This window comes from Paroedura picta, chromosome 2 (genome assembly GCF_049243985.1).
Source record: "Paroedura picta isolate Pp20150507F chromosome 2, Ppicta_v3.0, whole genome shotgun sequence".
NCBI lineage: Eukaryota > Metazoa > Chordata > Lepidosauria > Squamata > Gekkonidae > Paroedura > Paroedura picta.
The window spans coordinates 171,372,349-171,389,791 of NC_135370.1; the positions used below are offsets into that span (position 1 = coordinate 171,372,349).

At 48.7% G+C, this 17,443-nt stretch overlaps 1 protein-coding gene across 7 annotated transcripts in view; it reads right to left on the reverse strand.

The window, feature by feature from the left end:
- CEP170B (centrosomal protein 170B) overlaps positions 1-17,443 on the reverse strand; it is a 104,657-nt gene that overhangs the window by 36,407 nt on the left and 50,807 nt on the right. For all 7 annotated transcript variants that reach the window (XM_077323831.1, XM_077323829.1, XM_077323832.1 and 4 more), the window contains 4 exons: positions 7,539-7,658; positions 6,017-6,493; positions 4,288-5,045; positions 771-959 (listed from right to left, as the gene is read on the reverse strand). In XM_077323831.1, coding sequence (XP_077179946.1) covers positions 771-959; positions 4,288-5,045; positions 6,017-6,493; positions 7,539-7,658 — 1,544 coding nt within the window. The remainder of the gene's footprint in view (positions 1-770; positions 960-4,287; positions 5,046-6,016; positions 6,494-7,538; positions 7,659-17,443) is intronic.

Genomic DNA, 17,443 nt, shown 5'->3' on the forward strand with positions numbered 1-17,443 from the left:
GTGTAGCCCCCAGTGAAAGAAGCAAATCAACATGGGGAGGGCGGGAACAGCAATAATGAAAAGGGCAACAAATGGACCGTTTACGCACTGGAGGTTTCATGCCGGGCTGCAGGCTGGAGTTTTAGTCGTGGCAGGTTGCCCCACTTCTTCCTGCACCCACACGGGGGAGCATTTGGCCCGGTGCTCCTCATTCACCCCCAATTTGTTCTCCTGCACGGAGGCTGGGTCAGTGAAGTTCCCAGTGCGTAAACGGTCATGGTGAGGTAAAGGCAGCAGCATTTGCTGGGCAGGAAGGAGGGCGACCGAGCTGGCCAGTATGATGGTGAGATGGAAAGAGGTGACTGCAAACAAAACAGCAAACGGCAGCAGGGAATTAAGGCAAACAGGCCACAGCACACAGAGCAGGGGTTGCTAAACAGTGGCTCTCCCCATGTCCATGGACTGCAATGACCATGATCCCCTGCCAGCATGGTGCTGGCAGGGCTCAAGGTAATTGCAGTCCATGGACATGGGGAGAGCCAGTTTGGCCACCCCTGGCATACAGCAAGTGCGAGGGAGAAAGGTGGTTAAAAAAGGAGGATGCAAGCAAGCTGGGGCAAGAGAGGTGATGGAAGTGAAAGGGGCAGTGGGAAGGAATCAAGAGGTGGGCATGATCTCCTCCGGGAGTTCCTCGCGGGGTCCCCACTTGTATATAAGTCTAAGAGAAAATAAACAGACCTGTGGACTGGAGCTGAAAAATGTGAGCCATCGGAACTGAGGAGCAGCCGTACCTGCAGCTCGGCATGGTGTCCGCTCGCCACTTTGGAGGCAATGACCTGCATCATGGTCACTCTAGGGCTTGAGCCATTCTCACCGGCCAAGTGATGGGCCCCCAGGTCTTCTTTTTCGCCTTTAATAACCGGCCTGAAGGCTGGTGAAGACATTTTGGAAAATTCAGCAGACTCTAAAACGCCAAAAACCTGATAAAGCAAAAGACCAGGAAGCTTTAAAAAAAAAAAAAAAGGAATTCCCATTCCTTCGCAGATCTTTCTGGAGAAGCCCTGACTGGACAGAGGCTCAGATATTACACCTGCAAATTCTTTTAGTGCCCTTGGATGCAATCCATCTGGTCCGGAAGATCTGGTTTCATTTAAACAAACTACCGTATTTGCCGGCGTATAAGACGACTGGGCGTATAAGACGACCCCCCCTACATATCCACTCAAAATATAGAGTTTGTTACATTTCATTACAGTACCTGTCATTGTCACCATTGTATGGCCGCAGTGCGACCACAGTGCCTCCGGCCCGCCCCTGCATCTCCCCATGACCGGCACTAGCGTGCAAGTGCGCATGTGCGAGCTCTGCGTAGACAAGGGGCGGGCCGGAGCGCCACTGCTTTCTGCCGAGCAGAACGGGCCAGTCACCCTGAAAAGGCTGGCCCCCCTGTCTAGCTGATGATGCTCACCGCAGCCACGCTGATGACCCGCTGCGGCCGCGCTGGATGGTATGTAGAATGAGGTGGGCGGGCATCAGGAGGCCTCTATGGGCAGCTATGTCTATCCCAACTGAAGTGCACCCGGCGTATAGGACAACCCCCTCACTTGGAGGCATGTTTTTCAGGGTGGGAAAGTAGTCTTATACACCAGCAAATACTGTAGGTGTTTAAGGACTAACCCTACAGGGATCCTAGGCCACAACTCCCATTCCTCGTCACTTGAAATGGTTTTGACACATTGAGCATGATTCTCCTTGCAAGAGAAGACTGAAGAGAAGTAGGAATTGAGCAATTCTCTTCATCACTTGTCACAATGTCATTTTCTGGTCCCTGCAATGGTCCTACCATGTCCCTATTCCTTTTCTTACTTTGAATATAACTAAAGTACCCTTTCTTGTTGCTTTCAGCATTTCTTGCTAGCCTAAGCTCATACTGAGCTCTTCTAACGCTTTCTCAACAAGCATTGGTCATTTGTTTATATTCCTCCTTGGTTATAAGATCCTCCTTCCATTTCCTAAATTTTTTAATTATTCAGTTATTTTGAAAGGTGTTTATGGAGCCAACCTGGTTTCTTTAGAACCCTCCCCGTTTTCCTTATCAAGGGAACTGTCTGTGATTGTGCCTTCAGTATTTCACTTTTGTGAAACTCCCAAGCTTCTTGGACTTCCATCTCCTTAAGTTTTTCTGACCACGGGATTCTACCCAACATAACTTTAACTTTGTTAAAATTTGCACTCCTGAAGACCAGCCTGTATGTGTGACTATGCACAGCTTTCATCTTCCCCAAGATCACCCAATCCAAAGTCACATGGTCACAACTATCAAGCACACCCACAACTTTTACCTCGACAACCAGTTCTTCCCTATTGGTAATAATCAAGTCTAAACAAGCAGACCCCCCTGGATGTCCCTTCCACTTTCTGGGAAATGAAGTTGTCAGCAATACAAATCAAGAATTTATTGGATTTTTAGCAGAGTAGGTCTTAGATAGCTGAGTAATTTTTCCTTTTCCTGCTCCAGACCACAATGCACCACTCTTTCTTCTACGACAGGCGTAGTCAACCTGTGGTCCTCTATACAAGCACAATTCTCATGGATATTGTAGTCCATGGACATCTGGAGGACCACAGGGATCTGCAAAGCCCATTATGCACAGAGTGGAAGGTCCGCATTCGGGGTGGAATGGCGGTGGCTAAAATCACCAATTATGCATGCTGCAGGCTGCAACGGGGCGCAGAGTCATGGTATGCTGCCAAAAAAGCCGTGTTAGCGAGATGCGGAAGAAGGTGGAGCTTCCCGGGACCAGGGCGCAACCAGAAGTGGCTCTGGAGTAGCCGCGTGCATAATCAGATACTCTGGGTTTTGCCGCCGTTGCATTCCATCCCATGCGTAAGTGGTTTGCTTCGCTTCTTCCTCCTCCGCGTTCTCCATGCCGCCGTTTCAGCGGCCGTGCATAATAGACCCAAGACAGGCAACATGTGATTCTACTATCTCCATCTGTTTCCCCTTAGATTCTCTATCTGCACCAAGATAAAGCAACAACCAAAGACAGCATAGCTAAGATTATTTTACTTATTTTTGCTTTCCTGTACTCATTCTCTAGCCTTATGTCTTATCAGGGGAATGACGATTCTCTTACTGGAGATTATCTCTCTCTGCCTCATCTTCCTAAGGATATTGAGCTAGAAAGGGCACAGTGGAGGCAACAGGCAGAAATGGTCCCAAGCAATAACCCAGGAACATGGGTATAAGCATGTCGAGGACACTGTGTACATGCCAGATCTGACACAGGAATTTGGGTAACAAGACAGAGGAGGGGGTGTGGCTCAGGGGTAGAGCTTCTGCTTGGCAAGCAGAAGGTCACCAGGTCAATGCCCAACATTTCCAATTAACGGATCTGGCAGCAGACAATGAGAACTTGGAGCACCGCTGACAATGAGTCAGAGGAGATAATACTGATTTAGATCGTCCACCGGTCTGGTACAGTACAAGGCAGTTTCATGTGCGCTCAGCTCTATACAAGCACCACAGTTGAAGAGGGATGTAGACAAACTGGAGCGTGTCCAAAGAAAGGCAACAAAGATGGTGCGGGGTTTAGAGACCAAGACGTTTGAGTAAAGGTTGGGGGAGCTTGGTCCTCCTCCTCCACATGCAGCCAGCTGGGTGACTTTGGGCTTGCCACGGAACTGATAAAGCTGTTCTGACCAAGCCGTGATATGTGGGCTCTCTCAGCCTCACCCACCCCACAGGGTGTCTGTTGTGGGGAGAGGAAAGGGAAGGGGATTGTAAGCCACTTTGAGCCTCCTTCAGATAGAGAAGAGTGGCATATAAGAACCAACTCTTCTTCTTCAGTAATATCAGGGCTCTCTCAGCTTCCCCTCCCTCACAGGGTGTCTGTTGTGGGGAGAGGAAAGGGAAGGCAATCAGAAACTGTTTTGAGACTCCTTCAGGTAGAGAAAAGCGGCATATAAGAACCAACTCTTCTTCTTCTTCAGTAACATCAGGGCTCTCTCAGCCTCACCTCCCTCACAGGGGGTCTGTTGTGGGGAGAGGAAAGGGAAGGCGACTCTAATGGGGTTTTATTGTTGTGGGTTTTTTTAATGCTGTAACCTGCCACGAGTCGGCGTGATGAGAATAGCGGGTGAGAAACTATTATTATTATTATTATTATTATTATTATTATTATTATTATTATTATTATTATTATTATTATTATTATTATTATCATCTCCATTAAAAACGAATCCTTCCAGAAATCAACAACAAACGCAACGTCCCCCAAAGTTCTCAGCGTCTAACTTCCTCATTACCTGATCGATCATTTTCCGAGCTTCCTCCACTTCCTTATCCTGTGATTCGGTCTCAATGGTGTACGTTCCCGTTTCACTCAGGCTGTCTTCTTCTTCATGCTTCCGAGCTTTGATCACGCTGGGATCGACGGCCGGCACGGCGGCCGTTTCGGGGGGCGAGGGCACTACTACCCGCGGGGTGAGCGGGGCGGGCATCGGTGGTGGCTTCTCTGCCACTTTCACGGCTTGGAAGCTCTCTTTTAGGCACTCAGCAGCAAAATCCTGCGCAATTTTTGACTTCCGCCCGGCGCTGCCGTGGGTTTTGACCGACGACCTTGATGTGGAAGATGAGGAAGAGCTGATCCGTTCCTCTGTCTTCTCCCTCTTAAAGGAGCCAGCTCTTGGAGCGTTGAAGGGGCCTGGCCCTTTCGTTCCCACGGGGGCCAAGAGTGACGATGGGGTGGAATTCCCCACTTTCTCAGCAGGGGTGGTGATTTTCCGCTTCTCCACCTTGGCCTTCAGGGCGGGATCCGATTCGTTCTGGGTGGAGGGGCCGCTGTGCGTGAAAGACTGTGACCTCTTCTTCCGGGGGGTGTCGTCGTCAAAGAACTCGATGACAAAGGCCTGCTGGTTGTGAAGCATTTCCTGAGGGTCACGCCGAATCTGCCGCTGGAGTTTGGCTTGCTCGGCCGCGTGGTCGTGGACAGCCGACTCCTTTTCGGGCTGGGGGGCGACCGGGTCTTCCGAATCACTCTGCGTTCCGTCTTCGTGTCTGTTACCTGCAAAGTTGGAGCACCATTAGAGTTGTCCTGGGATGGAGATTACTTCACCAAGCATCAACCTCACTGCACGAGCATTTTCAAGACCACAGCTCTGGAAACTCTTATGTTTTATAACTTAAAACCGGGCAAAGATTCAGTTGCTGGTCTGCTAGCATGATTTTTGTCCAGCCTGGAGCTTGACACCAAAGATTGAGAGCCAGTTTGGTGTCGTGGTTAGGAGTATGGACTTCTAATCTGGCATGCCGGGTTCGATTCTGCACTCCCCCACATGCAGCCAGCTGGGTGACCTTGGGCTCAACACAGCACTGATAAAACTCTTCTGACCGAGCAGTGATATCAGGGCTCTCTCAGCCTCACCCACCTCACAGGGTGTCTGTTGTGGGGAGAGGAAAGGGAAGGTGAATGTAAGCCGCTTTGAGCCTCCTTCGGGTAGGGAAAAGTGGCATATAAGAACCAACTCTTCTTCTTCTTCAGTAATCTCAGGGCTCTCTCAGCCTCCCCTCCCTCACAGGGTGTCTGTTGTGGGGAGAGGAAAGGGAAGGCGACTGTAAGCCGCTTTGAGCCTCCTTCGGGTAGGGAAAAGCAGCATATAGGAACCAGCTCTTCTTCTTCTTCTTCATTGTACTGTGTTGTACCTTGTATCCCGCCACAAGCTGGCTTGCCGAGAGTGGCAGGTAATAAAACATAATCACAATCACAACAACAACAACAATAATGGGAAACAAAAGCACAACCTGGAAAACAGGCGAGAGCCAAAATCAAAAGTAGAAAAATATAATTTATTATTACAGCTCAAAAAGGTTTTTAAAACCATAAAAGTATATCTATTTGGCACACCTAAAACATCTCAATAAGTATGGCCACAGCATAAAATGTCTCAATGAGATTAGAGGCCACAGCATTAACCAGTACATCATGCTGGCTCTCAGCTCGTAGGACTCAAGAGTTATTATAAACTCCACGCTTACCTTTCAGTGTCTTTACATGGACGGGGAGATCGCTTTTGGTGCTATACACGTCATCTCCCATCGCCTGCCTTCTCATGAGGCATGGGTCATTCTGTACCAGCCAGTCGGCCACTTTGTTCTCCGCCGAAATCATTTCGGTGTGGCCGGCTTCCTTGCTGAGGTTCCTCCTCTGCCTGAGTGAAAATTTGGTCACGTGGTCTTTGATCTTAATCTTGCCTGGAGTGCAGTCGTCGAATTCAATGGTGAAAGAGGCGTGGCTCTGCACGACAGGTGGCACCGCCGTATCGACGTCCTTGGTAGGTATCTCGTGGACTTGCGCTTCGGGAGATTTCACCGGCTGCTGGAATTCTTTCGTCGGGATTTCGAAATAACTGGGCTCTCTCCGGAAGGCATAGACAGAGTCGCCTTGGGAATCTCTGTAGCCGGTGAGGTTACCGTTGATTTCTTCTTCGTGCTGGGCTATTTCTTTTGTTCTTTCTAAAGATTAGAAATGAAAAATTAAAGCAGGATTTTTCAACCAAGGCTGATTCTGCACTTACTTTGTTTGTTCCGTTGTGGATCCTGCTGAAATCAGATTGATTTGAACTCGGGTCTTCCTCTATCGCCTCCCCCATTGAAAGAAAAAGTGTTCTACATTCTATTGGGGAAGCTCAGAAAGGGGGAGGAGCCAAGTGCAGCAGGAGCCTCTTTCTTTTCTTGAATGGGGGGGGGGGATTGGAGACAGCAGAGGAGGGGGGAAAATACCAAGAGGCAAATCTCTGCTGAGAAAAGTTAGGGCTTCAGGAGTGCAGTCACTTTAAGACAAGCCTTGCAACCGGGAACCAGGAAGACTTTGAACTGACACCCTGGCCAATCAGAGAACACTGCTTTGCTACAGTGCTGGAGGCACAAGGCAGCAAGTTAATTCGCAAAAAGCAGAGAGCCGCACATTTACTCATGGCGTTTTTTGAAATATCCACTCCAGGATATCGCAGGGGAAAGGTAGAGTGACCACAAATCAATCATGCATGTTGCAGAGGGAAGATTTAAAGCGCCCCAAATCAAAATGCAAACTGAATTCAGTGTAGACGGGAGGGATTCATTAGAACAGGGACTGGATAAAAAGCCCCATGCAGACTACACCGAGGTTTTTGTGAAACCCTGGAGTTCTTGATGGCCCTGGAGGGGTTTCCTGGATGGGTGGGAGTTAAGTTTTTTCTTTTACATTTGTTAAACATTCATCAGGTGATATGACCATATACGAACATGTCGACCTGCCCCCTCACTCCCAAAACGGCCAATGATGAGCCTGGAAAAGGTGGAGAGGGGAGGGGCCCCAGGTGGGTGTGGACACAACTATGCTTCCCAACCATATTCTGCACATTTTGGGTTTCTCAAAGTGCGAAGAACGTTTCAGGGGTTTCTTTTATCCCCTTTAAAAATACACATTTAAAAATATTTTATTCATATTGTGAGTCACCTTGAGTTCTACAGGGCAGAAAGGCAGCCAATCAATGCTTTAAACAAACAAATAAAATGATACCTGAATAATGTTCTTCTTGTCTCCTATCATCCAAGGTCTCCAGCTTATTATTGGCGTCATCCTCCCCCCACCACGAGGGCTGGCCATAAAGGGGCGTTCGGTGAGCACTCATCGTCGTCTCTGGAGATGGGATTTTTAGAAGAAGCAAAAGTAAAAAATTTCATGTTAGCTTCCTGGAAGGTACCACAAGAGAAACATCACCGGATTCTAGAAGGGGTTAGAGCAGGGGTAGTCAACCTGTGGTCCTCCAGATGTTCATGGACTACAATTCCCATGAGCCCCTGCCAGCGTTTGCTGGCAGGGGCTCCTGGGAATTGTAGTCCATGAACATCTGGAGGACCACAGGTTGACTACCCCTGGGTTAGAGTACGTCTTCAAGATGAAAGTGTTATAGAATGTCTTTTAGGAAGCTAGGGAATGCATTTAACTAAACGGTGTGCCTACTCGACATCTACTAGTTTCTGCTTAGATACGTGAAGTTGGTAAAACACCCACACTGCAAACACTAAGGCTCAAATCAACAGATATTGCGCATCTGTCATGGTTACAGCTCCCAATCCCATCAGAGCTCGGAAGGTAAGCAGAGTCAGTCCTGGCGAGTGCATGGAAGGGTGACCTCCAAGGAACACCAAGGTCATGACATGGAGCGGGGCAATGGCAAACCACCTCCGAACGTCTCCTGCCTGGCAGCCGGATAATCTTAGGATCTCCTAGCTACATCACACACGTGCCATTCGAAAAATAAATGAACCGGCTCCTCCTTTTCCTTGGCCCAGGGAGAAAAATACGGGAAAGGAAATAGACAAGCTCACAATTGGCAAAACCTTTCAATGTTTATAATCAAAGGATATGAATTCATATAGGTGATTTGGTATGTTTTACAGAGTGATATATACAATCAGAACGGTACAGAAAATTTCAGGGTTGACACACAATTGATTAAAGGTAGGCAACAAGGGTTGTTGAACAGAATATTTTCATTTCATTTCACACTCTGTACATAAAACGTCATTTAAAATATTTTGCTATTTTGATTTGTGGTGTCACTGAAGAAGACTATTTTGTTGAAAACTAGCATTTTGGCTCTGGTTTTTGTTATTTCAATAAACTTTGAAAGGATTTGACATCGTTGGATTTTCTATTTCCCTCCCCAGCAAAAATACTGGAGCAAAATGACAAATACAGAGTAGTATCTAGACATGGCCAGGGTTCTGCCTATGCTAGTTTTTACAAAAGCTTAAACACAGTTATTAATCTTCGCTGCATCTTTTAACCGCAGCTAACACCTGTGCAGATGCATCCTTTACCCACAGCTAAAGCAATGCAGGATTCCAAGGCCACACCTACTTGTCATACTGAAGGAAGCCCCAGCATTATAGTTGCATTGGTCTTAAAGCTAGATTTTAGGAGTTCTAGAAGGGAATACCGTTTTAGCTCTATAGCTCTCACAAGAAGCTGTCAAAACACTACATATATCTATTCAGAACATAAGAAGCCATTTTGGATCAGGCCAATGGCTCATCCTGTCCAACACTCTTTTGTCACACAGTGGCCAAAACCCAAGTGCTATCAGGGAGTCTACCAATGGGGCAAGAACACTGGAAGTCCTCTCACTGTAGCTCACCAAGCATCAAAAAGGCAGAGCATCTCTGCCCCAGAAATAAGAACATAGGAGAAGCCATGTTGGATCAGGCCAATGGCCCATCCAGTCCAATACTCTTTTGTCACACAGTGGCCAAAACCCAGGGGCCATCAGGAGGTCAACCATAAGAACATGAGAGCAGCCATGTTGGATCAGGCTAATGGCCCATTTAAGTCCACATTAAGATTCACTAAGTGGCCAAAACCTAGGGGCCATCAGGAGGTCAACCACAAGAACATGAGAGAACTCATGTTGGATCAGGCCAATGGCCCATCCAGTCCAACACTCTTTTGTCACACAGTGGCCAAACCCAGGGGCAATCAGGAGGTCAACCAAAAGAACATGAGAGCAGCCATGTTGGATGAGGCCAATGGCCAATCCAGTCCACACTAGGTGTCACTAAGTGGCCAAAACCCAGGGGCCATCAGGCAGTCAACCATAAGAACATGAGAAAAGCCATGTTGGATCAGGCCAATGGCCCATCCAGTCCACACTAGGAGTCACTCAGTGGCCAAAACCCAGGGGCCATCAGGAGGTCAACCCTAAGAACATGAGAGAAGCCATGTTGGATCAGGCCAATGGCCATCCGGTCCAACACTCTTTTGTCACACAGTGGCCAAAGCCCAGGTGCTATCAGGGATAGCTCATAGATCTGAGGAGATTGAGCTAGCCTGGGCTACGTGAACAGGAACAAAATTAACTATGCCAACCCCAAAACCAGGCAAAACTATGCAAAGTGTGCTTAATTTGCACCACTAAAGCAAGCTGCCGAACTCAGCAGCCACAACACAGACGGAGGCACAAGCGGTAGGTGAGAGCAAAGCTTCAGCGAAAAGTAACTAAGCCACCCTCTGTCATTTCCATGGTGCTTAAGCCAGTCTTCTTTGAAGGCAGCTCATTAGCTACCCACCCAATGCCCCCAGCCCTCTGCCACCATTTTACGCCCGTCTGCCCAGATGGCACCAATTCCTCCAAGCCCTTTTCTTGGCTCATCAATTCCGGCAGACGGCCCCGGGCAAAGGCAGGGGTGGGGAGACGGCGGTCCACGGGGAGAGACAATATCCATTTAAACGACAGGATTAAGGTCAGCTGGAGCACTCGTCTAGATAAATTTTTGAACTGCCGGTGACAGCACGATACAGTGAAAGCAACTGGCGCATGTGTGTCCTCTCCCCAGACCAGCTCCTATGGTTGTAAGTGGCTCAAATTATCGAGGGGAGGAGGAGAACTGGGCAAACGCATAAAGACCTGGAGTATCAGCAAAACATTATCTCCTTCTGCGAACCTGTGGTCCTCACCGGGCTTAGAATATTCAGCAGAACCAATCCAATGTCATCCACATGAATGCAGTTTTGTCAGGATGCTTCACCTGATGAAAAGGCCAACTTTCTCAGTGCTGTCTGCCAAGACGAGCAACAGGTCTACCCATGAGTGGTCCTTCCTAATCTTTCTGCTTAGGTATCCATTGACTGGAGACAGCGAGGATTTATTTATTTCAGGAGGAGGAGGAGGGAGGAGGAGTTGGATTTTATACATCGCTTTTCACTGCCCACAAAGCAGCTTACAATTGTCTTCCCTTTCCTCTCCCCACAACAGAGACCCTGTGAGGCAGGTGAGGCTTAGAGAGCTCTGACAGAACTGCTCTATGGGAATAGCACTATCAAGGCAGTGACGAGCCCAAGGTCACCCAACTGGCTGCATCTGGAGGAGCGGGGATTCAAACCGGGCTCGCCAGATTAGAAGCTGCCACTCTTAACCATTACACTATGCTGGCTTGGAGCTTAGAAAGGTTCCCTTCTCCCCACTCTATCCTCACAACAATCTTGTGAGGCAGGCTGGGCTGAAAGGGAGCTACTGGCCCAAGGTCACCTAACGCCGTTCATGGTTAGAACATTGACTTGGGTCTCCCAGGGCCTGATCAAACCAGTACTCACAGTCCTGATAGTGCTGTTCAAACTGAGCAGTCTTGTCAGAGCTCTCCCAGCCCCACCTACCTCACTGGGTGTCTGTTTTGGGGAGAGGAAAGGGAAGGCGACTGTAAGCCGCTTTGAGACAGTGAAAAGTGGGGTATAAAAACCAGGAAACACACTGGCACTGGATTGTCCGATCTTGGCTACAGGACAGGACCAGTTAAAAAGGGCAGCTTCTAATCCCTGCTTCCCCCACATGCAGCCAGCTGGGTGACCTTGGGCTAGTCACAGTCCTGGTAGTGCTGTTCTGACTGATCAGTAATATCAGATCTCTCTCAGCCTCCCCTTCCTCACAGGGTGTCTGTTGTGGGGAGAGGAAGGGAAGGCGACTGTAAGCCGCTTTGAGACAGTGAAAAGTGGGGTATAAAAACCAACTCTTCTTCTTCTACTATCGTATATGGGCTGCAGATACCAGCAGAGCCCAGCTATGACGTGCCGCTGCGTCATCTTCTGGACGAACCTGCAGCCAGGCAATAATGTGAAATGACCTATTCTCCGTAAGTTCTGCGGGACTGGGCTCCTCCACTTCTGATCACGGCTGCAGTTCAATCTCAGAGCAGCGGCATTCCGCTCATCCCCTACAGCAATTGTCTCCATGCATTTCAACCACAGACTAAACAGAAATCTTGCAAAGAACAAACACGTGGAATCACATTACAAGGAAGTCAAACCTTTGGTCTACCAAATCTCTGCAGCAGAAGTCCCCTACGGACACACCCACCCACTTCTAGCCTTCCCTGCCTACAGGAAGCTAAGGACGGCACATGGAGCCCCCGCCCCGTTTTATTGTCTGAATAACCCTGTAACAGTTAAAGGCAGCTTAGTGACTTCATGGCTAAACAGGAATCTTGAACCCAGGATCTAGTCTGACACTCATTCACAAACTCGTTCGAACGGGACGTGCCAAGGACGTTATGCACATGCTGTACCTCCATGCTTAAAGCCAACAACCAGGCTCAAAACACAGGCCTAGTTTGATGTATGCTGATTGTGTGTCCATGCTACTATGCAGGACACAGAAGACTGTTGTAAATGGACGGAATGTCCAGGCTGCCATGAAATACACAGAAGATTAAAGAATATCTTCTCCAAAGACCCCTACTTTGAAGTTAATTCTAGCAAACTCACCAAGAGTGATTATTTATGCTTTTCGACACTGTTTAGCCTACACTGGGTTTTCCTCCTTGTGGTCATTACCATGTATCCAGTTTTGTCGGAAAGAAAAAGAAGCAAATTGCTTTCCATTTTTGCACACAAAAAATTCAATCAGGCGGTCTGGTGAAGCCTTTTACTCACCGCTGGTGATCAAGAGCATGGCTTCTTAAAAAGCTGGGTTAAAATCGGCACATCTGAGACCCAGGGTGGTATACTGGGTTGAAGTGTTGGACTAGGATCCGGGGAAATCCAGGTTCGACTCCCCAATCCTGCCATGCAAGATTGCTGGATGATCTTGGGCCAGCCATGTTCTCTCAGCATAACCTACCTCACAAGGTTATTGTGCGGATTAAAGAAGAAGAGTTGGTTTTTATACACTGCTTTTCACTATCTGAAGGAGTCCAAAAGTGGCTTACAATCGCCTTCCCTTCCTCTCCCCACAACAGACGCCCTGTGAGGGAGGTGGGGCTGAGAGAGCTCTGACAGGACTGCTCTGTCAGAGCAGCACTATCAGGACTGTGACTAGCCCAGCATTACTTAGCTGGCTGCATGTGGGGGGGGGGGGCGGGGAATCAAACCCGGCTCTCCAGATTAGAAGCCACTGCTCTTAACCACTACACCACGCTGACTCTCTTGGGAAGAGGCAAATCACGTAAGCTACTTTGGGTCACCACTGGAGTGAAAGGCAGAAGACAAATGAAATAAATAAAAATTTTGCCGAAAGGTTCTTGTAAGGATCACTTGCACGGTTTTGCTTTGCCTCCTCTGTTGGGCCTGCAATCTCTGAGTTCTGCAGAACTTGGGATCGGGAGATAGACAGAAAGCTAGGAACCCAAAAAAGAGGGGGGAGGAGACAACTGAGCTGGGGATCTAGGAGGGAGCCGGAGAGCCAGTTCAGTGTAGTGGTTGGGAGTGCGGACTTCCAATCTGGCATGCTGGGTTAGATTCTGCACTCCCCCACATGCAGCCAGCTGGGTGACCTTGGGCTCCCCACAGCACTGATAAAGCTGTTCTAACCGAGCAGGAATATCAGGGCTCTCTCAGCCTCACAGGAGTGTTGTGGGGAGAGGAAAGGGAAGGTGAATATAAGCCGCTTTGAGGCTCCTTCGGGTAGAGAAAAGCGGCATATAAGATCCTCCTCCCTCCTCCCTCCTCCACCTCCTAATCATTAGGATTTGGGGTAAACCAGCAACTCCTTACCTCTTTTTTAAAAAACCAAGGAAACTAAAATGGGCGATAACAAAGAGGACGTTGCACCACCTCGCTCCAGACAATGAACTCGAGAGCGTGGCTAAAAATACCGCCTGGCCAAATCAGAGAAAAGGGAGCTATGCATTAAACCAGGGCAGCTTCCCAGGAGGCGTCTTTTAATTGATGGCTCATGCCGCTTTGATCATCCCTGCGGTTCATCCTCGTCTTCCCTCTCCACTCCACGTTGTATCTTTTTAACATTAACCCTAGAGTGCATACAGTTTCATGTTTTTTTTAATGAATTGCTTTAAAGTGGAGCAAAAGAAATGGCCCTCAGACTTTGAGTAGGAAAGGGGGGGGGAGAGAACGTGGACTTCTACATAAATGCTTCTCAAGATCTGGATGGGCATGAAGAGTAATTCACATGGCTACAGTGAAGATCTTCTGCACTCATTAATGATACCACCGGCTTCCACTGCCGGCAGACAGAAAATGGACCGATAACTTGCTCGGAAGCTGAAAGGATAAGTTCAACATTAATGTTTTAAAGTTTACAAAAATCCTAAAGGCCCTCAAATCATAGAGCTCGAAGGGACCTCCAGGGTCATCTAGTCCAACCCCCTGCAGAAGGCAGGAAATCTACAACTACCTGCCCACCCATGGTGACCCCAGTTCCATGCCCAGATAATGCCACCCTAAAAAAAGAATCAGAATCCCTGGTCAGTCTGGCCTGGAAGAAATTCACCCCCCAATCCCGAAGTGGTGATTGGCATTTTCCTGGGCAGGCAAGAAAAGGCCACAAGAGCCATGCATGGACACAATCTCTTCTACTCACCCATTCGCAATCTGCCTAAATTCTCAGAATCACTCACAATCTGAGTCTGATGCTTGGCCTCACGAAATCGGATGAGACTGGGCTAACCCGGGCCCACTCAGGCCATGGCCATGAAAACTTAACTTTGGAATTTGGTTAATCTTCAAGGTCAAAAAAGCCAGTTGGGTAGAATGTCAAAACTAGGATCTGGGACATCCAAGCTGGAATCTACATTCGTCCATGAAAGCGTGCTGTGTGAACTTTGGTCAATCACACACACAGCCTGGCCTACATCACAGGGTTGTTGTGAGGAAAAAATTGGGGGAGGGGACACGTCCTAAGCCGTTTTGGGTCACTATTAGGACAAACGTGGGGTATAAATTAAATGGAGGGGAGGGGAGGGGAGGGGAGGGGAGGGGAGGGGAGGAGAGGAGAGGAGAGGAGAGGAGAGGAGAGGAGAGGAGAGGAGAGGAGAGGAGAGGAGAGGAGAGGAGAGGAGAGGAGAGGAGAGGAGAGGAGAGGAGAGAGGGACCTATTTAATTTTCCTAAGGCCTATGTCTTCAATACAAAAATATATCTTTACAATTTTGGTTCAACAGTAGAAATTGACGATCACAATGAGGAGATGTATTGAAGCACATTTGTTCTGATAAAAATCAGAGGGGACCTTTTTAGCATAAAGAAAATATGATGGGGGGACATAATAAGGATGTTTTTTTAATTACTGTGCACGAAGTGAAGCAAGTCGGCAATTTTTTTTCTTCCTCTCCCACAATAAAGCATTAAAATTCAGAGTTGCCCCATTAAGCTGTGAAGGCCTGAAAAAGACTGCCTATGAAAGCAAAAAATGCCAAAGCAGGATCACAGCTGAACATCAAGGAGACCAAAGGAATGGCTACTGCAGAATTACATAACTTTGAGACTGATGATGAAGACACTGAGGGCCTTTTTGCACGGCTTCAAAATCGCACAATGGTTGCCAATTGGAAACGCTATTGATTTGGCTTAACGCACGATGTCGTAGACAATCTGCCACACACCTGAAACCAATCTGCAAAAAGCGCTTCGTTGTAGCGCTTTCAGGGGAATCCCAAAAAGTGGATTCACCCTCCGGAAAGCGATACATTCCTGCAACCAATCTGCAACACTAGCGAAAAAGACCTGTGCGTTAACATTGTTGCGGTTTCTTCAAAGTCCCTCCCCCTGGCTCTCTCCTCTGATCTTCCGGTGAAGCGATCGCCATTTTTTTTTTTCCGAGCGAGCGGGGATAAACGCACCAGTGAGCCTCTTTCTGTTTAGAGGCTTCCCTGGCTTCAGTCCTTCACCTTTAGTCACTAAGCACAAACCACAGAAAAGCCCGTTTGCTGATGTATTTTCCCATTAATTTTTACACATTAATTCAGCCGAAAATCGGGCCCGTGAGAGGGGGGGGGGGTTTCACTCGAGGCAGCGTGGCAACGATCATACGATCAAACGACAGCTCAAACACACTAGTTGCAATGAGTCTGTTTTTTTTTTTTAAAAAAAAGCTTTCTTAAAGGGAAAGGGGCTGTTTGGGAGCATGCTGAGGTTGTGGCACTTTGGTCACGTTATGAGAAGTCCAGAGGCCCTGGAAAAGACAGTAATGCTGGGAAACGTTTAAGGCAGCAGGAAAAGAGGAAGATCCAAGATGAGATGGAGTCAAGGAAGCCGTGGCCCTCAGTTTGCAGGACCTGAACAAGGCTGTTGCCGACAGGACATTTCGGAGGACGATTTATAGGGTCCCCATAGCTGGAGTGACTTGACAGGGCTTCTCACACACACACACATAAAAGGAATGCTTCAAAGTTCACAGTGGGTGTTGGCTAGTGGCCGAGACAGTGTTTTAAAAGGATTAGATGAATTTATTTATAGAGTCTGCATCCCCCAAAGGTTATTAGCTGCGATAACTAAATGGAAACTCCATATTCAGAGGTAGTTCTGCCTCTAAGTGCCAGATAAAAGAGACACTAGAGACACCCAGCCACGGTTAGAATGATTTCTTCAAAGGGCTAACAACAGCAAATGTGAAGAGTTCAATTCGGGAAACCAGACAGGGTGGGAGAATTAAACCAAAGGGGGAAGAAGGGCTGAGGATGCACAAAATGTACTTTTAAAAGCTGCAAGGAGGGTTGCGATGTCCGTCTCACTCTGCCTGACCCACAGGGGAAGAAGAATGAGAGATGGAGAACTTTGTTCTACCAGCTCATCAATGATTAAACTGTGGAATTCACTGCTTGAATTCATTGCAGTGATGGCTGCAGGCACAGACAGCTTTAAAAGATCAGTCTTTTGGGAGGGGGAGAAAAAGTTCCCTTTGTCAGCTCTCTCCCCCCCCCCCCACACACACATATCCGTTCCTCTTAAATAAAACAGTAAGGCCTCTTGTGGTGCAGAGTGGTAAGGCAGCTGTCTGAAAGATTTGCCCATGAGGCTGGGAGTTCAATCCCAGCAGCCGGCTCAAGGTTGACTCAGCCTTCCATCCTTCCGAGGTCAGTAAAATGAGCACCCAGCTTGCTGGGGGGGGGGGGGGTAAAACGGTGGGGGGTAAAACTGGGGAAGGCACTGGCAAACAACCCCGTATTGAGTCTGCCATGAAAACGCTGGAGGGCGTCACCCCAAGGGTCAGACATGACTCAGTGCTTGCACAGGGGATACCTTTACCTTTAAGGCCACTGTAGGCAGTACCTGTCCGGGATCTGAGCCAACGCTGATTAGCTCCTCACCCGAACTGACAGGCATTCCAGCCAGTCAGGCGAGGGGCAAATCTGCGCCTGGCGATTGGCCCCTCGCCTGACTGCCTGGAACTGCTGCCCAACCTGTGCTGCCACCCCCCCCAAAGACGGGAAGCCCCGCAAGGAGAACCGAGCCCTGCAACCCGCGACACTCAGGAGGCGCAAAGGGCCTTCCCCCAAAGATCCACGCCGCCCCGACCCGGAGCCTCCATCCTGCGATGCCATGTGCCTCCCAAACCGCCCCTCCACCCCCACAATGGAGAGATGCTGTGACGCCCCGGAGACACGCTGCGGCCCCTCACCCCACCCCAAGCCACAACCGCCAGGAAGGGCCACGAGCCGAAACCACAGAGGTAACTCCGCACAGGGGGATGGAGCCG